At 46.8% G+C, this 22,886-nt stretch overlaps 2 protein-coding genes across 7 annotated transcripts in view; both read right to left on the reverse strand.

The window, feature by feature from the left end:
• Positions 1-1,479: 1,479 nt before the first annotated feature.
• Ndg (Nidogen) lies at positions 1,480-14,971 on the reverse strand. The gene is given in 23 exon segments (XM_034318857.2): positions 1,480-1,836; positions 2,101-2,219; positions 2,373-2,481; positions 2,580-2,755; positions 2,854-3,082; positions 3,199-3,535; positions 3,827-4,170; positions 4,510-4,632; positions 4,774-4,899; positions 5,110-5,247; positions 5,758-5,925; positions 6,281-6,379; positions 6,457-6,585; positions 6,702-6,868; positions 6,952-7,477; positions 7,565-7,798; positions 8,074-8,223; positions 8,308-8,399; positions 8,487-8,692; positions 8,764-9,042; positions 14,517-14,739; positions 14,741-14,782; positions 14,784-14,971. Coding segments are annotated over 23 exon segments (4,317 nt in total). The 5' UTR covers positions 14,957-14,971; the 3' UTR covers positions 1,480-1,708.
• Positions 14,972-15,987: 1,016 nt separating this feature from the next.
• LOC117601716 (uncharacterized) overlaps positions 15,988-22,886 on the reverse strand; it is a 230,376-nt gene continuing 223,477 nt past the window's right edge. Inside the window, exons 11-16 of one of the 6 annotated variants that reach the window (XM_034318855.2) lie at positions 21,177-22,811; positions 20,520-20,768; positions 19,901-20,356; positions 19,516-19,788; positions 18,683-18,955; positions 15,988-18,436 (exon numbers count right to left, since the gene is read on the reverse strand). In XM_034318855.2, coding sequence (XP_034174746.2) covers positions 18,246-18,436; positions 18,683-18,955; positions 19,516-19,788; positions 19,901-20,356; positions 20,520-20,768; positions 21,177-22,811 — 3,077 coding nt within the window. In that variant the 3' untranslated portion in view covers positions 15,988-18,245. Of the gene's footprint in view, positions 18,437-18,682; positions 19,002-19,515; positions 19,795-19,900; positions 20,369-20,519; positions 20,769-21,176; positions 22,812-22,886 lie in introns of those variants that run through there. The other 5 variants (XM_034318854.2, XM_034318852.2, XR_004580788.2 and 2 more) reach the window with 5 other exon arrangements.

Raw genomic sequence — 22,886 nt, forward strand, 5'->3', positions numbered from 1 at the left:
TTCATGGCATCTTGGAAACTTCCTACCGCGGAAGTGTTATTGAAAACAAAGTACCAGTTCGACCCTTTCTATCTACCGCAGTCAATTTAAATTTCTAACATTTAGTCTCATTACTGTTACAAGAAAGCGTGCGGGTTGAATCTGCTAGCTTTTAGCAAGCTATATTTGATGAGGTTTAACGGAGGATGTTGAGTTTCTTATTCAGTGCAAACATTAAAGCAGAGAAGACTGTTCAGGGTAAATCCCTAGACGAGTGTAAATTCCCTTTCGACTCCGGATTATCTGTACTTCGTTACAGGATTAGAGGATAGCAAGTAGTAGCTTTTACCGGCGAACATCAGACTTCGTTCTGGTTGACTGTGTAACGCGATTTTCTTTTTTTTCTTACGGCACTTATAAACGCATTATGACAAACTTTCTTGACTCGAAGTCAAGTTCGCATCGATATTCATGGGAGAACGATATCCATCGTTTTTCGATATTGCCTCCGATCGCGATGTTTGTCTTACAAATAACTTCGTTCGCCGACTTGTTTGTTACCCCCGTCAAATATTTGAGTCGCGCAACGAATGTCGACGATATTAACGTCGGAAAAGTCGCAACGAAAGTAGAAGAAAGGGAGGTCGAGCGTCTTTATCTCGGCTCGAGTCCGGAGTCAATCGACGAAAAAGCCGTGTAATTTCTCGCGGAGACGTTGGAACGACACTTTTCTCGTTCTTTTCCTTTCATCGTTGAATTTCACCGTTAACCCTGCTGGCCTGATTGCAAAACAACTCCTTGGAGACACCTCTAGATTCTTACCACTATGACCAGCAACGAAAGTTTAATGCTCTTCGCCGTTTTCTTCCTCTCTTCTCGTCGATCCTTGCGGTCAACCAATTAAATGCAACGCGTTCAAAAGCATACGCCATTAAGAAAAGTCGATCGTTTCGCCGATAGAATCGTTTGCGATTCGACACGGATAATATCGTCCAACCGCGACCTCGTTCGTCTTCCACCGCTTTCTTCTTTAATCATCGTCGTGAAAAAAAAGATGATTGATCGTAAGCAAGGAGGAATTGTATTTTTATACCTCCGTCTCTCTGCCCTGTTTTTCTTATTAGACATCTAAGTAGTTGCTTATTAACGTAATAGAACGAGGGAAAAATGAAATGGGCGGCAGTTACCGCAGTAATGAACACAGTAATTGGCTGCTGTTTTGTAGCTCCTTTCTTGGAGAAAATTTATTTCCTCGCGGAACCAAACAACGTAAGGCTGAACCTTTGACTTCGTTATCGTTACCTTATGAACAACGCTGACAAACTGTCAGTTTAATGCCTTTAATCGTTCGGAAAATTAAGCTCTGCTTCTTCTTCCTCGATGTCTTTATTGAGATCGTTCGTTGGTTTGAACAGGCTTCTCTTAACGTCCATGGATGCCGCCACTTTACGAGAACAATTTCATACCGTCGAAAGTTTTAATTAAAAGGGAATGATTAAATATTGTTTCTTAAGTTTTTATTAAATAACGCGTCAAGGGACCGCGGTACAATACAGCCAGCTTCTCACGCCACGGCCCTTGTATTAGATACAAAAGGTGTGTTACTCGTAAAACGGTAGACGATAAACTAATTATACAAAGAGTAGTATTATAATTTACACGCGATCGACACGAGCACGAAACCCGTCTCGTCATTTCCCCCTTAATCCTGACGACGACCGAACTACGACTAATGAGTGTCGGTGCAAGGTCCTGTCGCATCGTCCGCGCACACGCATGTCCTGCCACCTTGGCCATCCGGTAGACACAGTTGATCCTTGTTACACCTTCCGTTCTCGTATTGACACACGTTGGTCACTGGCAACAGACAAATAAAACAGATCCATAGTCATTTACCCTGAAGAGTTAAGAAGGACATATTCATCGACGTCCTTAATTTTCGATACATAGTTTGTTAGCTCAAGTGGCGACGTTCAATTTACGAATACGGAACGATTAATCCAACTGCCATCGATACGAGGTTACACCAAATTACGATGTTCCTCTCGCTTTTATGTACTTTTAAAGGGGTGATCAATTTTACGGTGGACACAACGTACGCTGACGTAAAACTTGATTTACCTCGCGGGCATGACTCAGGAACGACGACTATTCCATATAATTTACCGCTTCCTCCCGGTGGAACCGATATGGCCGGCTTCCTGTCCCCGCTGCTCTTCATGGCGACTTCGATCTTGTGCCTGGGACGGTAAATAAAAGATGATTTAAATATCTTCGTGTTCGCGTGCGTGCCATTTTTCCGGCTAAGCTTCTTCAGAATTGATCGACTCGTCTAAGACTCGCATACTAGACTTAATACGCTTTATATTTTTATTCTGAAAATGAATTCTTACGTCTTCCAGTCGGTCCAATAGTAATTCTGGTGAGAGATCGCGAGACCGAACGGATATGTCAGCTCGTTGGCGACCACGTTAATATCCCTGCTGTCGATCTCCATGCAGCCTAAAACGATTAACGGAAAGGGAAAAGTAGGCGAAATTATCGAATTACGAATGGCGCGTCGATTGGCAAGAAAAATTTCATTGAAGATTTGTATTTACTTATCGTAAACGTTCCGGCATCTGCCCAGCACAGCTCATCCGTCGCCCAATCGATACTCAATGAATTCGGTAATTTCACGTAATCTCCTTGAAGGAAGATTGCACGACCGGTACCGTCCTCGTTGGCCCATTCTAATTTCGGTGACGCGCGGTTCCAGTCGGACCAGAATATCTTGCTGAAACAACGAAATTTTCGTTCCACGTTTCATTCAATTTTTCCTTGGTTTTTAATATCCACGGAGAGATCGTTGGAATCCATTGAAAAGGCACTCACCCACGGTACGGGTGTACGGCTATTCCTCTAGGGTTGACCAGTCCATCGGAAACGAGGACCTTACGTTTCTTCGTTTCGAGATTGGCTACCTCGACAGTCGTCTTGCCGGAATCGGTCCAGAAAATATTTCTCGAGACCCAATCGACCGCCAGTCCCTCGGGGCTGCTGACTTTCGGTAGAAACGTGTCCGCCATAGATCCATTGTAAGTTAGCTCGATTATTCGATTGCCTGGAAGTATAAATCTCGTCTAGACGGACACACCAGACTGGCAGCTATGCAATCTCGCAAGAAAATTGCGTCACGATTTCGAGATTGTAAGTTTCTACCTTGGATCTATCGATTACCTGTGATGTCGCTCGAATAAGCCTTTCCGTTGATACAATCGATGTCGATCGCGATCGCCATTTGCGTGTACGCTATGTAGATCGGACTTCCAGGATTCTCCTGCATCGCACCGAATGGTATCCTCAGAGTGGCCATTCCTTGGTTCACCAACAGGAAGTTTGCTTCGTGTTTCGGTCGAGGTTTACAGTTGCTCCCATCTCCGGTGTAACCTTCGTTGCATACGCAAGCGAATTGATTGCTGCCAGCTGCCACGCAGGTCGCATCCGGCGAGCAAAGGGCCGAGTCGTGTCTACAGGACAACTGAGGCAAACACGTGAATCCGTCACCGTAATAGCCCTGAAAGTAGAATTGCTTGTCGTTACGTTTCTCTGATGATCCGTCGTTGCTCGACATCTGTTGCATGCGAATATTTCGTTATTTAAACTTCCCCTGTTACGCCGTCCGACCATTATGAGTCCTACTCTACTCCCAGTGACATTTACCAGACGCGTCATTACCATTTCTCTATCGCGTTTCAAACAAATACATAAACTGTTATCGGGTTTACCAATAATCCTGTTGCCCCGTACGAAAACCAGAAGCTCATAATTCGAATATAAACCCGAGGTGTTCAATAATAATCCATACCGGCTGACAGATGCACGCGAAATTCGCGGACGTCTGATTGTATCCGCAGACCGCGTTTCTGCCGCAATTATTCAACACGTTGCAACCGATGTGGTCCTCCAAGCACTGCTGGATACCATCGCCGTTGTATCCCTCGTTGCAAACACACTTGTAGCCTCCGTCACCGGCCGATACGCAATGCGCGTTCACGTGGCACTGTGACGGATTCGTCGAGCAATCGGACACCACGCAACGTCCGTCGACCATGCTGAAGCCGGAATTGCAGGTGCACTCGTACCGCGAACTGGCCGCATTGTACAAGCATCGTTCGTTCTCCGAGCAATCCGTGTTCCCGCTGCATTCGTCTGCACCGTTTACAAAGGATCATTGTTACACCGAGATTCTCGCAAATGAATTGAGGGGTTTCACATTTAGGGTAGTTCTTCGATGCAGCTGCATCGTGTCACGGCATGCTCGTACGCGGATATAGAATCAAAGCGGACAGAATGATACTGTAGGCGCAGGCAGTGGTGTTTAAAGCTTGTATGGAGAGAATATTCGTTGACCGTTTAAGAAATTCAAGATGCCATGAATATCATTCAAATCGAATAGAATATCTAGAATATTCTCCCTATAATATTTTGTCTAAAAGCTGTGCAATAAAAAATTGAAATAAAAAAATAGGATAGCAAAGATGATATGACCGATGGGGCTGCAAGTGGTTCCGTCTCCTTCGAATCCAGGGTTGCACACGCACTTGCCCGAGGATCCCTCGATTTGGCAGGAGGCGTTCGGGTCGCAGATGTCCACGTCCAAACAGGACACCTCTGTGCCAGAACAACAGTTTTCATTGACTCGTCATCGAGCAACAATCACGCTATTTGGTACTCCTCGTACGCGTATATAGATGACAGGATATGATAGTCGAAAAAAAAAAGAACGGAAGAACAAGATGCACTGTGACGTACCTGCTCTGATACACTCCATACCATCACCCTCGTAACCTGGGTTGCAACGGCACTCGTAGTCGGTGGTGCTCATTACGTAGACACATTGGGCGTAGGGATGACACCTGTTCACCACGTTGCACGATACTAGACAAAAGCGTGCGCGATTACAATGCCAATCAGGTTGCACGTGATATTTGATTTGATTGAAAATATTTGATGAATCAAATTTAAGTGTAATTAAACGTGTGAATCGATTAAGTGTAATTAAACTAATGATCGTGTGAAGCATAGCGTTTGCTGTATACGTATTGTTAATCTAGCAAAATTAGCATAAGCGATGCGAGCTTTCCGTACAGTGATCTCCTGATGGACCCATCGTTTCGTGGTTGTATCCTGGTCGAGGCGTGCAAATCTCTTCGGAATGGTTGTAATCGAATCCCCAGGGGCATATGCAGTAGTCTTCGTAGCATTCCGGGATTGGCCGAGCTGATACTAGAACGCACGATGCAAACCGTTCGTTGCTAGCTGTTAGTGATCATCGCAATTCACGCGAGATAATCGTAATCGTTTCATAGTTAATGATATTCAAACATAAACGATACATGTTCCACGTGCTATTAGTCATGCATCATATTTTATATATCGATATCAATTGTCTTCATTCCTATCGATCTCTTAGAGATTTTCAAAACAGTATCAAAGTACAACCGGTTAAATGCCTTTAATGAATTAATAATATTTATCTTTTCAAGAGTTAAACAATTTTTATCCCATTTGAAAGATTAATTATTTTCACTTTGACGGCAGTGATTGAACTTTTCACCCAAGAAAGAGGACGGAACGAAGTTCATGATTAATTTAAGGCTTCAAATCGGGACCTTTTAAAAAATCTTTTTCTGGTGCGAGTTAAGGTTCTTAAGGCCTTTAAAGAAGATTTGGCGAAAGAAATTGTCGAACTCGCTGAATAAATCAAAAGTCGAACGTCTGGTTTCTGGTACTCACAGTCCCGGTCGTAGTCAGCGGTCCTGGTCTCTTCTTCCTTTCGCATGCATTCCTCATTTCTGTAATCCCAGCCCCTCGGGCACCAACACATCTCCCCCACACATTGCGGTTTCGGTGGTTCGTCCGTTGTGGTTAATTCCCCGTCCGGATTGCACGTGTAACCATCCCCTGGAATCGATTGTGATCATTGAAACGAAAACTGATCACGAGATTCATTCGGAAAGATCACGCAAAAACATGGAATTTCCTAGTTCCACGAATTCTCTCGGCATCGATCACTCCGATTCGTTGCAATGCAATTTGTGTTCCATAGGAGGTCGCTTTGAAACTTTCGTGAGTAACAGGGAAACGTAGTAGAGCACTACGAAACTTGTTACTTATTGGTCGCCTATAACGACGTTAAGTGCTACGTCTAAGTAGAAGTTTAATTCCCCTAGTCCAGCTAAGCTGTTGGCTCAGTTTTTCAGGAACGTTCAATGAAATTATTGAACTTTCGGGAAATTGTTTAATTTTCGTATCTTACCAACAAATTCCGGTAAACAGACACAGACGTGCTTCTGCTTATCAGCGTCGAAATTGCAGAAAGCATTGGGCGAGCAGTTATCCTCGACGTCGCAGGAACCTGCAAGAAATCCATGGATAACCATCAGTTCAAACTTCCCTGATCGATCGATTCCTCATATCGATTATTTTTCTCACCCCGTTGCACAGGGAGGCATCCTTCCTCGGTGTCTTCGAAGCCTTCTTGGCAAACGCAGCTGAGCTCCCCTTCGTTCATCACGCATTGCTCGTAATTTCCACAACGCATGTCCTCGCAGGAGGGTAGCCCTATATTTTCAACAGAAGGTACACACGAGTTACTGGCAGTGCGTAAAGCAGAGTTCCTTGTATCGATTTCCTGGGAAACGGTTACCAAAGTACGATAACTGCTGGTTCTAACTTACTCTCGCAAATTCGACCATCACCAGAGAAACCAGGTCGGCACTGACACGTGTGACTTCCTTCCTGATTGATGCACTGTGCATCCGGAGAGCACATGTGGTTGCCAGCGGAGCACTCGTTCACGTCCACGCAGACTGCACTTCCGTTTTCTTCGTATAGATACTGATATCTGTTTCGATAACGATAAACCGTCAAGATGAAATTCGAGGGAATGTACGATACAGGGTGTACCATGACGAAAAAGGCTCTTACCCAGGATTACAGACACACTTGAAACTATCTCCATCGACAACGCAAGAGCTGTGCTCGCTGCAAGTCTCCCTCCCTTGAATGCAAGGATCTTCTTCTTCCAAGGGTGCTACCTTCGAGTTGACCGCAAAACGCACAATTCCTTCGGTAGCTTCGTAAGTAGTGACACCTCTGAAGAACTTCAATCGGATTGTGTCGTCTTCAGGATCAACGGTGATGTAAGGACACTCGTTGTAGAGCATCGTCTGGTCTTGCGTGAAACTTAGATCCCTTTCTTCGCCCGCGTCGTTCAGTTTGCAACTTCTCTCGCTCTGTGCACGGATTACACCGGGCTGGGCTCTCGTATAAAGTTCGTCGTAGTCCCCATAATCGACCTTGGTGTCCTTCGTCAGCCGAGGCAAAGTACCTTTGATCTCCGCCTCCATCTTCAGTTGTCCAAAGACGTCCAGGCCAAGGTAATTGCTTCGTATCGTCACTTTGTCGCCAGTCGAGCTGAACGTCAACTCCGCCGTGTGGTTGAACAAGCCCCCTGTATCAATTGTTTGCTCGAATTACGAATGGAAATTGAATTCGATCAAGTTTCGTCGAGGTTGTACCAAGAATTAGCGAAGAATACCTGTCAGCTCGTATCCATTTTTCGTCTCGCTAATTGGCTTCGCGAACAACCAAGCAATCACTCCACCAAGGTTACCAAGTAGCTGGAAACTCGCCCCAATTTCCTCGGGTACCCTCGACAGAGCCGTGTACGTTCTTCCATCTTTCGTTTGAACGTAGCACTGAAGATCCCTTGCCGGAAATTCCACGTCGTTGATGGTCCCCGAAACGCGTCCGTTCACTCGAAGTGGAACATCTACGAATTTTTACAGCCCCCTGTACCTTCTATTCTCGTTAACAAACATTTTAACGCGTGTTTAAGCAGAACGAGGTCGAGTTTTACGATGCCGTCGAAGGAGCAGAAGCTTCTTCTGATCTATTCATAGATCAGAGAAAATACAGACGGATAGCTGGTGTCTGTTTCGCGACACCAGGAAAAAGAAACGATCGAAACGGTTCGTTTCAGAGTGAATTTTTACGAACCGTGGCTGGATCAAAGGGAGGCACAGCCCTTTTATGATTTCGACTTACCGTTCGGTTGACAAGATTTGCCGTTGCCGAAATATCCTTGCTTGCAGTGGCAACAGAAACCTCCAGCTTCGTAGTCCACGCATGTCGCTTTGCTGTGACAACTCGTCGCTCCTGTTCTGCAATCGGCTACCTGATTCGTTGTACTGGTGTCTGATTAATAATCAAAAATATCGTACGATTAATAATTAAATATCGATTGAAATGCATTAACAACCCGGCTGTTCAGAATTTTACCTTCGATATTGTCGGGAATCCTGACATCCTCATCGTCGCTGGTTGGCCCGATGTAGAACAACCACTGTCCCGGTCTGTTCACGTTCGACCACCTGGAAGACAATACAAGTTACGATGTCGTTGCGCAAGTTGCTCGCAGACAAGATTAATCGCTCGTAAACGCTCGTTCCGTGACTCACTTGTCGACATTCTGAATCTGATCCGTCCCGGAACCCTTCAACGTGTACATTCTTCCTTCGCTCATTAATCCTGCTTGAGCCTTCGCGTCAGGTAGACCGCTAGGGTGCGATTCACCTTGAATCCATTGTATACCGTTTTCCGGGTACAACAGCTCGGCATAGGAATGCGTGCCATTTGAAGAGATGGCTACCTGATACGTGTTCACCTAAGAGAAAACCTTAGATTGTCAGAAACGAAGGATTATCTATAGAAAAATTTTATTCAACTTCGTCTAACCTTGTCGCTTTTTCCATTATAGTATCCCACATCCACCCAAGTGGCGAGGAACACGTGAGTCGGCACAAAATCAACGGCGTCCGTGAAGGCGGTACGGATCATCGCACCTGCCCTGGCGAGCACTTCCGGCGCATCCGTTTCGCCGTAGTACACCCTTCCGGATGTTCTGGTGTCTACGTGGGTGTAGAGAGGCGCGATCACCGGATCGTCGAGCGGGAAAGGGATGTTAAAAAACCTCTGCATTGCCCTGGCGAAAGACAGTACGCCATTTCCGTTCACCTGAAACCAGGTAAGGATCCCATCAAAATTAAACGAAGTAGGGAAAGAAAGGCTCGAAGAAAATTCGACTGGCTCGTTGTAATTAAAAGCCTCGTTACTTGAACGAGAACGGAGAATACCGGTCCTTAAGAACTTCGTTCGTTGTAATCCAGAGATAAAGTTTCTGTGACCCTCTTTATCTAAATTCCACTCCCCTCTAGCTGGAGGATCTTCGAAATTTTACCAGCTTTTGCGATTCAGCTTCAGGGCAGAAATTTGCATATATGCATTCTCTTGTAATTTAAGTTTCCTCGAATCTTTGTTTAAATTCAACTTGAAACTTTCGAGCAACCCTTTCGTGCGCAAAGGTAAGTCAACAGGTAAATCGCGAACACATGCCGCGACAGAAACGTCTCGCGGGCTGTTGTGTACATCTCGAGGAGTCATTCACCCGGTTGTTGGCGCAAGCCGAAGAAAGAGCTCGAACCCGAGACAACTTGAACTCGCGAGCAGACGCGCGGTCGTTTTGTCAATTGGCTAAACTGAAAGGCGACCGCGTTGCTCCATATTTGTGACGGGAACATCTGTCCCCTTGGTTACTAAGAAACGTACTTCGTCCTCGTTAATTAGGGGAATAAGATTAAAACTTCAACGAAACATATTATTCTCGCCGCTGTCTAGACTTAACCTGATATTTTTGATGAACTGGAAAAGGGAATTGAAGATGCGTTAACGAAGACTTTGTAGGATCCACTTTCGCGTTCTTCGAGAGTTCTTTAACGAATCGTTCGTAGCCTTGATTATGAGGATGCTTGAAAATGAAATCTTCGAGCAAGGATCGCAAACAGCGAAGGAAATGAATCGTTGGAGTGAAATAACGTTGATGAAAGTTATTCGATATCGAGGGTGAATTTAACCAGTTCGGAATAAAAATTATTCTATAGCTTGATCGAAAACGAAGAGATTCCATTTCATTTCATAGTTTGTCAGATTTGAACCATGATCTACACGAGGAATGGAACTGGATGTTACAAGTCGACGCGACGACTGAATTCCGGCCTGGTTTCCGTCGATCCCACGATCCCGTTTCAAAGCGGCTAATGTCGGCCGAACTTCAGGCTGATTGTTCCTCGCTGGTATTGTTTTCACGTGATGTTAATACCACGAGCGACGCGTCGAATTTAACACCCGAGTCGCGCGTATCGTTCAACGAGCTACCGGGTCACGAGAATTGACACGAATTAGACCGACAAAGTAGTAATGATCCTCTTTGTGACTCTGCCAGTTCGCCGTTGGATTCGTCTCCTCGTCGTCCCCTAGGTGTCTATTATGAAGTACAATTTCGCATCAGCCGATCGCGGTGGAAAATTGGCATCGAATCATTTATCAAGTGTCAGCGATCTCGTCGTTGCGGTCAATTTCGCACCAGACGATGTAAATTTCTAAGTAACAGAGGAAAGAAAAAGAGGGCAAATAAGAGTAGCTGTAATTATTCCGATCGAGCGACGCGTTCTTCTCTACTTTCAATCCACGTCGGATCGATAGCAATCGGGGCAGATTAGCCGTTTCCGATTAGACGATTTTTCAAGTGATAATTAGCAGGGCGCCGGCAAACCGGGATCACTGATACGTCGATACAAGTACAACCGATTTCGAGGGGAAGAAGGATAGAGATCGTACGAATGGTGATCGATCGTGTGTTTCCGTGCTCGACGAAACGTTTTGACAGTGGCGAGTATCGAGAGGAGCGGGGAAATAGTTGGACTCTCGCGCTATCTCCGTCGGGGCTATCGCACGGGTCGTAGGTCACAGTTGAGCCGATGACACACACGCACACACGTAATCCCCGTGGTAATCGTGAACGCGAGAGAAAACGGTGAGAATAGATAGGGACTGGCTCGAAGTAATACGTGGAATCCATTTTGCCCGCCGCGCCGATTCCTCTTTTCCTAACGCGACCGATTTATTCCCGAACACGTGAAACACCGGTAGTTATTTTGCAACGTACCTAAAATATGAAACATAAGAAATATCAAATGCACAGCCTCGAGTCTCTTAAGCGATTCTATTTGAAGCCGTGAAAAACTACTTTTCGACAAAAGGGAGACGAAGTTAATTCGATTCTCTTTGAATTTCCAAAAGAAATTAGAAACGAAAGGAGATTGCGGTCGCCTGGCAAACCACGAAGCGACGAGAGCTTCAATTAGTCGGGCAAACAACGAGCTCACGCCACTGCGTTAAATACCAACTTTGTGCTCGTTTAAACTTGAAAACTCGATCGTTCCGCGGTACACTTTGGCATGGATAACGAGATTCGCGGGCCACGCTCGTTCCTCATTGAATTTTCCTCGACCGTCAGCCGCGATAACTGCGACGCTGCCGGCGTCGTCTCGCGTCGTTCTGGCCGCGAGGTGTACAAGGCGGACCGCACGCGCTAACGCAATCGTGTAATCGTCCGCAATCATTTTGATGACTGAGAATCGTCCATTATAAACGACGAAATGGAGATGATTGTCGTGTAGGTTGAGTTTCTAAGTAGATCGTCTCGAAATACGTGTGTATCGTGTCGCTTATCTGTGTCAATCAATTCGCCGAACAAGTGGTCGAGGTTTTGCATAGCAAACATCCGACGCTTGTTACACATTTCACCGCATCCTCGTGAAAATGACCGGTAGCGTAACATTTCCATCGCGTGCCAGCCGAGAAAGACACCGAGCTGCGTGTTGCAAACGCGCGTAGGTCTGCTACGGCTCCATTATTTCTAATACGTTGATTGAACATTAATTAAACGCTACTTGCTTTCTATAAGAGGGTTGGCTAAGTGTTTTCTATATTTCAGAAATATTTCGTTATCAGGCTGGATTAAAGAATAGCCAGGTGATTGAAATTTAGCGAAGGACTCGTTATGAACGTAGGTAATTTAATTAACTGCTAATTGACCTCCGTCGACGATGACGTCGCAGCTACGATCACGAAGAATCTCGAGCGGAATTTCGCAACAGCCGTTTCTTCTCTCGCTACAAATCAGCCGTTAATTAATGTGGGAAAAGGCGAAGGCTAATCGTCCGCGTTTACAGAGAAAATCGTCCATCAACGTCCATCCTGATGCTAATGCGACGGCCAGTTTCCGATATCGTTCGTTTAGCGAGATAGCCATCGTAGCTGAAAACGACGCAGGCGGAACCAACAGGTTATCCGCTTCCTCGACGCGGCTCAGTTTCCGCGAACAAGCGAGCAACACGGTTACGCGTCGAGCTAATTGCAGCGGCTTCTTCTTTCCATCCGATGAATCGGATCACGCTTACGTATGTGCTTATCTGGCTAATTAGCAACGCGTAATACATTGTTGTTGTGAAATTTTCGCGCTGTTTCCACGAGTTTGTCTCGCTCATCTGCCGCGAGTCGCGCGTCCTTGCGTAACTGCTAATTAAATATTTATCTGATGCTCGACCGAGCTTAATTAACCGTGCGATGCCGTGCTACGGGAAACTTCCATTTGGGAATCAGATACTAATACGTTTTATTGTTTTTCATGCGAAGAGATAATTTTGAGTAATTAATTTATGAAGCCTAAATTATTTTCTTTTTTATCGACACTCGGGTTACGAAAAATCATGAAAGAAAACTTCCGAGCGATTATCCGCCATTGACTCGCTTTATCTTCTCTTCCGGCCTATCGAGTCGTTGCGCTCGTTTCCGATAACATCGATTCGACCGACGCGCCGAAACGCACGCGACTCATCGATAAACCATCGACGTTTTTGGCACGGTGAACGTATCGTCGACCGCGTTCATGAATGAAACTATACGAGCCCCGAACGATGCACGTGCTCGAGCACGTTTCTACAACGGAATGAAATCATGCAGCAACTTATCTGCTACAAAGTCTCCAGCTCTTGAACCCTGTTTCGTAAACATGGGGTCGAGTTTATGAATAGAAGAACAGGGGAAAAATGCGAAACGTTAAACGATAGTGGAAACGCAATGGATATCCAAGCGTTTCTAATCGTTTTACCGTCACGGGGCATAATTGTGTTTTTGCACGTTGTACGACGAAAACATGACGCCGTCATGAGATCATGCACCTTGGCTGGCTAGGACCAATTAGAACGAAGATTCCTACAGATACGCGGTAAGAAGCAGCCGCACAATCAACGTTCATTCACGCTGCATATACTCGTCGCTGTGAATCGGTTCATGGAAAAGTGAGATCATCGCAGGATCAAACGGTAGGACTATTCTAATCTGATCGTGTTTGCCTACCATGAGTCAATACCTTTTCGCGGGTAATCTTTGCCTACCGTTTTCCGAAAAATTTCAAAACCCGCCTCTGATAAATCGGAGAAATCTTATCTCTCCTGACTTTTCCTCGAACCTTCTCCGTCTTGTGAGTTTTGTGGCCGTTTTCGCTTCTCTGAAATCGCCCGTTCTGCCTCTTTCGAGCTTTTCGTAGAGAACATTCCTCGATTCGCGGCGAGTTATCGCGTGTTTCTGGCCTCTGCTGATCGGTAGAGCTCATTGAAGGGGCCAGCGTACACGTCCGGACGCGTATCCGCGAGACGGTACGCGAGAATCAGCTCGTGCGACGACCCAAGCGCAATTAAGCGATTGCCCCGGCTGTTCTCCGCCATCGTCGCGTACAATGAATTCGTGTCACGCCAGAAGATGACGACGGATTAGACCACACGAGCCGAATTAAGGGGATGACCGAATGTTCCCGGTTTTTCTTCGTTCAATGTAAGCATTAACGAACGAATTACCACGCCAACGTGCTCCTAGTTGGCTAGCTCGGCTATTTCAATCTCATCGCGGTTCAAAAGCAAGGAGCACGAAACGCAACGGTTTACGTTACCAGCAAACGATGAAGAGAGGGCACAGTTTCGACTGGTTTTAATTTTAAATCTTCAAATAAACAATTTTCCCGTCGCGACCAGGCAAAGAACATCCCCTGTTCAGCGACACCCGTGCACGGTGTTTACACAGTTTCGCGCTCGCGCTGGAAGGGTTACAAGACGCGGCGGTAACGTTCAAACCCCGAAACGCACCTCTTCCAGCAGCCGTGTTCCCGTCGCCCGGTTTTGCCCTGTATTTTTGTCAGCAACGAAATTAAAACGGTGCCGGATGCGAGTGGCCACGCTGTCCGATGGGAAATTCGTGGACGGCGCGGATAAAAATAATTTTTCCATCGAATCGCGTCGCTTTCCGTCGCGCTTTAAAATAGAACCGCGTTCGGCATTACGTTATTTCCACGCGTTCTATCTTGCGATAAATTATAATTATCCTCGACGCGAAACTTTCCTTCGTCTATACACATGCGATAGAGTTTGGAAAGTCAAATATCTGCTCCATGAATTGATCGACCCTTGTGTCCGCACCTGGCTATGTTGTATTTTTTATTTAACAAATATCACACGATGCAGCGACCGTCTTAAATGATAATTTTGTTTTGTTATGTTTTTATGAAATATTTTCATAGGAGGTATAATTCTACTCACGAATATGGAGTTGTAGATCTTGTCGTAGAACGCGATCGGAGTTTTCAGGATCGCTTCCCCGGACAGGAGCAATCCGTTCGCATCCGTCTGCAGGATCGTGGATCCCAGTGTCGAGTACGGATAAAGATCATGCTTTGAAAGGGCCGCGGCGAAGGGCACGATCAGGGCCAGCACCACGGCCAACCACGAGACGTTGAAACGCGCGCGACGAGTCATTCTCTCGGACTGACTTCACGCTACTGTCGATCGACGCGGCTACCACCACGTCTTCTCTTGCCGCCCCCTAATCGCTTTTGCCCGTTTTGCTCCTCTCGGCCGCTCTTCTTTCGAACGCACGAAACGCCGACTCGTCTCGTCTCGTCTCGTCTCCTCTCGTCGCAGCTCTCTCCCGTAACAGCCGATAATTTCGTGCCGCGACTCTTTGCTCCCCACCCTGTCATCCTACAATTTTAACTCGCACATATCCCTCGCGAGGGTACACCAGACTATTTCACGCGTTTTCGCATTTTTCCATTTCCCATCGTTCCCCGGTGTCTTTCAGCTTTCATCTACACGCTTGTGCAACGAACGTTACGCCGCGTCTATTTTTATTTCCGCGGAGTTATCTGTTATCTGTTGCGCGTAACGCAAATGAGTCTTCGGCATAATCGAATCAATTGCACTTTCGATCCATTCTATTGCCAAGGCCGCGAAGATCGAGCCAGACGAGCGGCAATTTTCCCGCGGACGTTTTTCAACATTTCATTGCGGCAGTAATCGCGATCTATCGGTAACCGGTGCAATTGGAATTCAAGGTTACTCTAATTTCCATCCGGTGCCCACATCGAAACGAAGGATTCACCGTGCTATTGGTCTGTTCGATCTTAATCCACTGATTAATCTTTACAATCAATTCTATTCTTCCGTCATACGATGTGCTCAAAGTACTCGAAGCGATAGAATTTAATCTTGAGTCATTGGGGAGAACGAGTTGATGATACACTAGTGTTAATAGGAATCGTACGAAGCCTCTCGAGATTCAGATCCGCGAACATCTTTGTTCCTCTTCCGCCTAATTAGTCCGCTTCACGCTCCGTTCTTTCCTCGTCTAATTACACCCACGTTCTTCCTTACCTATGTACTCTTCTCCATTCGACTCGTTTCCGCGTATCTGCAGGCATTGTTCGCCGCAGTTTCCGAGCCAGTTTGCTCCCAAGTCCCTCGGTTAACTCATATGCGAGTTGCGCTTGAATTTCCATAGAAATCCATCATCCACGTAAGAAAGAATTTTCAAAGAGGAAAGATTTCTCGAAATAAAATAAAATTTTCAAGATGTTAAAACTGCTGTCTCGGATATCGCTGGACTAACATTCGCCTGAACCTAAAAATGCTTCCTAATAAATTGTCTGAGGAATTTCTGCGATGCATCCAGCGTCTCCTTTTTGCCAGAGGCTTGAAATTCCGAAGGGGAATTCGGGAGAAGAAAACGGCTCCCAACGAGCTCCTTCCGTTGCACGTTGTAAATTGATCTTTATTACAAGAAATTACATCACTAATTTGTACATATAAAATATAAATATGGTACAAGTACTATGGTACACAGTAGACGCGTGGTGCGGTACCTCCAATGTGTGTTCCTGTTTTGTGTGTGTGTGTGTATGTGTGTAACATATGCGTGTCTGTCTATCTCGCTTTCTCGGTTTCGCGGAATGATACGGAGGTCGGTTAACTCTTAATCGTTAATTACTATGGCGGTTGCTATTAATTCGTTACTAGTCGTAGACGGAGTGACGCGTTCTTGGCGACGTGTCTCTCTTTCTAGCTCGAATGGAAAACAAAAAGGAAGAATTGGATGACAGGGAATCGTGAATGCGTTACGACAGATCGAACCTCGTTTTGGAAGCCATTGTCAGGTTCGGTTAAAAAATCAAGCGAAAAGAAAGGAGAGACGACGAACATGGTATTCGGCAGTGATAGATGGAGAACAATCTAAAAACACGGACGAATAGCGTAACGGGTTCCTTTAACAACGGACAACGATACAGGGAACTTGGATTACAGTCGGTCATCCCGATAGCTTTGAGAACTCGGATTCTTTTCAACTAACGGTGATCGACGATTCCACGTTGCTCGGTAAGCGCGATTGCTAACAGCTAGCAGTCTCGTTCCGTCTGAAAAACGATCAGTCTGAATCCTCGAAACGTATGATCCATAGAAATCTTCGAGTCCAGGTAGATAAGGCTGATTCGTGCACGCGATTGCTCCTTGTGCGCTTGGCTAGGGAAATGTAGGAAAATGTTCGAGGCAGAGCAATCGAGTTCCGAACGTGTGACGGATTCGAAGATGTCTATGGATCTACTCGAGCTAGTCAATGTCCTTCGATTGGACTGGCAGTTTAACTTTGAGACTACGAGATGAGGAATGTTTCTTCGACATTAGACATCGCAAAGCCTTGAAAGACTTAAAAGTTTAATTGTGAGAATGAAAGCTGTCGTTCGCAGCAGCGGTAACAGAGAAATGGATGATTTTTATCAATACCGTTGCTCGACTGGCTCCGAATCGTATCAGAAAGCTGGAATTTCTCTGTTTCTGCCGCGTATTACCGCCATTCTCGATTTATTTTCATCCCGTCTATTTTCATTCTCTCTGGCACCTTTCCCCCTGCCACATTCTGTACACCCACGTCTCACCGACACGCGGATTCCTTTCGTTTCGATAAATCTTTCTCTGTCCCATTCAGATCCGTGCCACGGAATAATGAAACGCTGTTCAATTCTCGCGTCTTCAATATTAATTTTTTTCAGACAGCACTCGCTAACCGAGCAACCGTTACGATTACGAATACGTTTACTGTCGAAAGGTAACTCTCGCGGCATCTTCTCGTTTCTCATTTTCGCGCTCGTTATCGTCCCTTTCGTTCTCCCATTCTCTCTTGCTCTCTCATTCACCCATTCAGCTTCTCGTCATCTTCTAAGTGAATTACAGAGCCCTACGAAGTGCGGTAACTGTTGATAACGATTAAAGCTACGATAATATCTTGAATTAACGTGCGTGCATTAAATACAATGGTTACGACGCGTATCATCGTCGCTTTTCGCTCTCTTCTTTGCATGCATCGCGTCAGAATTATTTTTACCGCGACGAAATGCCGTCTCGAATTCGATTAAATTTTGCTTCTAAATCGGTCGATGAAAGATCAATCATCGTTTCGAAAGATCGTCAAGCAGACTTCGGTACCAAAAAGTTGTCTCTCGCGATTTCGCCGTCCCAGCTTGACTCGATTGATTTATCTAAAGAGATGATTCCGATCGATATAAAAAAAGAAAATGATGCAGCACCAACACACGTACGCTAAATTATATCAAGTCAACAAGTATCTATATCCGACGATACGTGTCGTCGAATCGTGTCGCGTTGCTACGCAAGAAAAACAGCATCCCCCGGCTGGTCGACGCGAAACGAAAGGGATGAAAGCTTCTCTTTTCTTATTTTTATTTCTCTATCGTCTATTATACGCGCGTAACAATAGCGACGACGTACGACGACGATCACGACACGGCTAAACGTCATTTAACAACTATTGGACGGAGTCGAGCGACATCGTGACAACGATTCCCCTTTTCTTTACTCCTCATCAGCGACTTCGCTCGTCTCGTTTTCGTTTCGTTTCGTTTCCTTTTCCTTTCTAATCGTCTGCTGGCGATCCTGTTGCGATCAGCACGCGGTCCAGCGCGCTGATCCGAGTCTCGGTTAGGTGATCCGTAGCACGGTCGACGATTCGGCCTGCGGTGTACACGGTTGTCGAGGATAAGAGTCGAAACAGGTGATCAGCAGAACGTGACTCTTGCAGGCCTCCACCCGTTTCTGCAGGATACACGTTTCTGCCTCGAGGGCCTCCAAGAACGACGGATCTCGCCAGTCCATGCTGTTCTCTACGTGAACTGTAATTATAAAACTTAACTCAGTAATTGCGTATCTTCTTTATAAAGTATCCTTGCATTTAAGGACACTCGGGATCTGATAGCGAATGTAATTCCAAGGTGAAACTTTCTCGGACGTTTTCTTAGTTATCGTTGGAACGTTTGGTACATTATACTAATTAAATGTTGCTTTATCTATCGTGAGATTTATCATTGGCAAAGAGTACTCTCTTCTGGACGGTGGTGAGAGTCGAAACGGTAACTCACGATCGTAGCTCCAGCGGCTGTCGGGCACCATGAGGCGCCTTTTAGCGTCGCGTAGCTCTAGCCTAAGATGGAGCTGCCGTAGTCGCAGGTTGTGTATCCTGGACATCGTGCCACGTGGATCCGAGCGCAACTGCGCGCGCCTGTCCAGGATGTCCACGTCCTCGCTTGTGTACGCGATTATCCCCGGCACCGCCGCGGATCGCATCCGTGGCAGATGGGCCTGGCATTGGGCCCGTAACGGATGCCCGCACCCTGCCACTCGCTGTTCCACCGCTGAAACAGCCGCACAACGTCGAGGTTAGAACCCCCAGTGCGCCACCTGAGGAGAACCACCGTACGGAGGGAGCATTTTAGAGGGTTGTTATCTCGTTTCATCGGGGAGGATGTCTCTGACAAAACTTTCTTGCAACGATTTTTAAACTACGTCTCGCTAGGCATGCATTCGTTTCCAGGAAGAAATAGAACCTTCTTCTTTCTTTTTAACATTCGTAAGCGAGGTACGTTTACTACAGTCTGTGCAAGTTTGCTCTTCAGAAACGTGCCAACAACTTTGAAGCATCATCAGCATGCATCGTAGATCAAAGTTACCAAGTGAGAAGTTTGAAAAGTGGAACGTTCAATGAACATTCACATTAATTAAACCGTCTCCTTGAATTATGACTCTACCCTTGCTTCTCGTTACGAGTAGACGAATCGACGAAAGTTTTCGAGCGATATTACGATTTAAGTTTAAGTGCACATAAATTGCAGAAGGAAGAAAATTTCGTCGAGTGATTTCGCGACTCGGTGGACACTTAAACAGAGGTAACATTCAATAACAGATAAATATCGACTACCTTGGTGCTCTTGCAGAGCTCCAGTCTGCCTGGACGAGTCGCTGGCGATACTACTGGTCTCGCTGTCTCTGACGATGCTGTCGTAACCAGAACTTTCGGCTCGATGCCTGGACAAGGTGGCTGGCGAAAGTTTCGCTGCCCGTGGCGTCGAATCGGCACCGGAGTCGTAGCCTTCTTTGTTCAAACCTAACGAGGATCCAACGCTGGTGATCTTGCGTTGCAGTCGACCCGAAGACGGAGCCGGTGATGGAATGGACAGTTGCGGTGGCGCTGTTGCTGCAACAAATTCATTTGATTAAACAATTGTAAAACTCGGAATATCACCCTTCTCCAAATGTTACAGTTTAATTCTTCCATATATACGCTAGACGTCAAGTCCTACCTTGAACCTTAATATCTTCCTCAATGTCCGATTTGCCAGTGACCGTTCTCTCGGACCTCTCCACAGCCGTGAACAGTTTCTTTGCCTCGACGTACTCTTCCTCAGGATCAGAACCGGAAGCCCCGTTCCCAGGTAACCTCTCCACCTCCTCCTTGAGATTTGGATTCGATGCGCCATCAGGATGCCTCAGACTAGAGATATTGCATTCGCCCAACTTGCCACAGTATCTTCTAGGACTGGCTATGTGCGCCACGCTGTTAGGGTACCAGTAGGAGGCGGTGGCTGGTCTCGACATACTCTGACGACAATTATCGCAGATCTTCTCTTGGTCAGACTTGCCAGCGATGTACGCTGGCTCGCTGTAGATGCTGCCGTGATTGCTCGCGTTGTCGTTGAACATCACGTCCGAGAGAGACAAGGACTGACAGCGCGACGGTGGACGGAAGACTGGGGCGGCTGCAATTTGTCCTGCGTTAATGTCATACTTGATTCAGGGTTCAAATTAATTTTCAATAATGAATTTTCAGGTCGAAGTGTAACAAGAAAGCTAACGACACAATGAGAACTGTTTCTGAATGAGGGTTCATGGAAACAGCAACTAAAAGGGATGAAAACTTACATGGAGTGTCTCTAACGTTCACGTTCGAGGAGTTCTCCCTCTGGTAGGTCACGGAATTCGAGACATTCGCTAACGCGAGCTTGCTCTGATAAAGCTCATGGAGCCGGGCCAACTGGTCGAACTTGTGCCTGGTTTCCTGTTCCAGGAAATCCTCGTGATCGAAGTACGGCCTTGGTAAAACACCCGCTCCAACCGGAGGTGGATACTGAGGTCTGTATCGTTCCGTGTCCGACATCACCGACATCGAGTCTGAAAATCGAGGTACTCTTTTTTTTTATCTCGCCCAGTACTCAGGGTACTTCTTCTTATCGTTCATCGATACGAAGGAGGGAAGGAAAAGGAGAAACGCGTTCGGCAGAAAAAACGTCGTTCCAAAGACTTGAGAATATTGACGAGTAATTATATCGAGCCGTTTTCCCTCTTTACCTCTCTCGCTGTCTGGTTACAATCCCTGCACCGTTTTCCCTTCTACAATACGATTGTTTTCCACCGGATCGAGGTAATAACCCGGGATCTAAGAATCGAGGAGAGCAATCTTCGAAGGCATTCCTTCGAGTACCCCTCCAGTGAAAAGGAGAAGAAGAAGACAGCTCGATCGCGTCCGTAAAAATCATTGGAAAAAACGAGGAATCGTTGAAAAACGGTATGATTGCTTACCAGTAAAGGTTGACACGACTGTGAGATTTTCCTGGCTCAGGATTCTCAGAGGATGTTCCTCCTGGTCGCTTTCGGGTAAAGGATTCTCTCCCATGCACAAGGCAATGTCCTCCTCCGTCACCTGCAGGCAAGAATCCTGCATCGGAACGGGTTCCAAATCCTCGACCTCGACGATTTCTAGGATCTCGTCCTCGGAAGACAAGGAGTGTCTGGAAGGTAACACGATGTCCTTGTGCGATAGGTTCAGGCTCTCCATAGAGACCTCCCTGCTGACCCCATTGCTCAGGGGTTCAATGAGAGGTAGCGGCGGTGGTACGACAATCTCTTCGTCGTCGTCTTCGTCCTCCTGAAGATCCAGCTTTCCTTTATCGAAGCTGTCATCCATAACCGGGCTGGCGGTCAGATCCAAGCCAGAGTCCGTATTAGACTTGACGTTCAGAAGATTCAGCTTGGCGCCCAATTTCTCGGTGATGTCCTCGATCTCGTTAGCCTTCAAACTATCGCTCTCCACCGTCGACAAAGAGGTGTCATCGTCGTCGATACCGGTGCACGTCTTGAACGTGGTCAGCTCCTTGAACTGCGACGACTGGCCAGACATCTTGGAGGTTTCCGTTCTAGCCGAGGCGTGCTTGCTTCTCTGTATCTGAGACGATTGGTTCTCGACCCACTTTCTAATCATGCTCTTCTTGTGGCTGTCCATAAACCCGTAGCTGGAGGAATGTTGCTGTGTGTGAAGTTGCAAGGTAGGCGGACCGGTCAACTGCATAGGTCCGTCGATCCAGGTCTCCCTCTTGTGGTGAGGATCCTTCAGCATGTGTCTAGCTTCAGCGACCTTCGACTTGGAGATCCTGGGACCATCTATCCATTGTTCGTCCGAGCCTCCGCTGGGTGCTGCGACCGGGATCTTGCTCCCAGGGGAGTCGTTCACCTTCGAAGAGGAGACCTTGTTCGACAGGCCCTTCCTGGCTGGGCTAGCCTTCGGTGTAGCTGTGTGAGCAGGAGACGTCTGCTTCGAGGCGGTCTGAGTCAACGTCTTCACCGCCTTCGTCGACTTATGGACCGGACTACGCTCTTCGGGGATCTTGCAAGGTCTCTCCGCCGTGGAACCGCGCAACACTCTGCCCATGGCGCAACGATTATCACCCGAGTTTAAGCTCGGTATGTAGACAGGAGGATGTTCGCCATCGGTCGCGTCGTCGGTGCTCGGTCCAACGTAGATCACCGTGTCCGCGGACAAATCGCTGGAACTCGGGTCGCACTCGCTGTTCTGTCTGGCCGCTTCCTCCCCGGAACTTCCGCCGCTCCCTGTTCCCTGCGTACCACCTCCCACGAACTTGATCTTTCTCCGCCTCATTCGGTGAATGCGGGAAGCCAGTTGCACGGTGGTTAACGTCTCGGTGTAGTGTTGCGCGTTCGGCGACACGTGGGCGATCATCGCCGCGTGACACGTCAACGAGCCGAGACACTCCTTCAGTAATTGGGTTAGCTTGTGCTCCTTGTACGGCAGATGCTTCTGCCCGTTGAAGATCGCCAGCAGGATATTGCCTAGGCCGGATAGGGGGATCCCTCCCGACGACTTGCCGCGATCCGAATTACCGAGGTCCATTAGGTGCAGTCTGCTTCTGCCGCCGGCAACTGGATAATTGAACAAGTCGTGAATCGTGGCTGATATTCTTTGGAAATTGATTAGCAAAGCTTGTTCTTAATTAC

This window comes from Osmia lignaria, chromosome 6 (assembly GCF_051020975.1).
Source record: "Osmia lignaria lignaria isolate PbOS001 chromosome 6, iyOsmLign1, whole genome shotgun sequence".
Classification (NCBI taxonomy): Eukaryota; Metazoa; Arthropoda; class Insecta; order Hymenoptera; family Megachilidae; genus Osmia; species Osmia lignaria.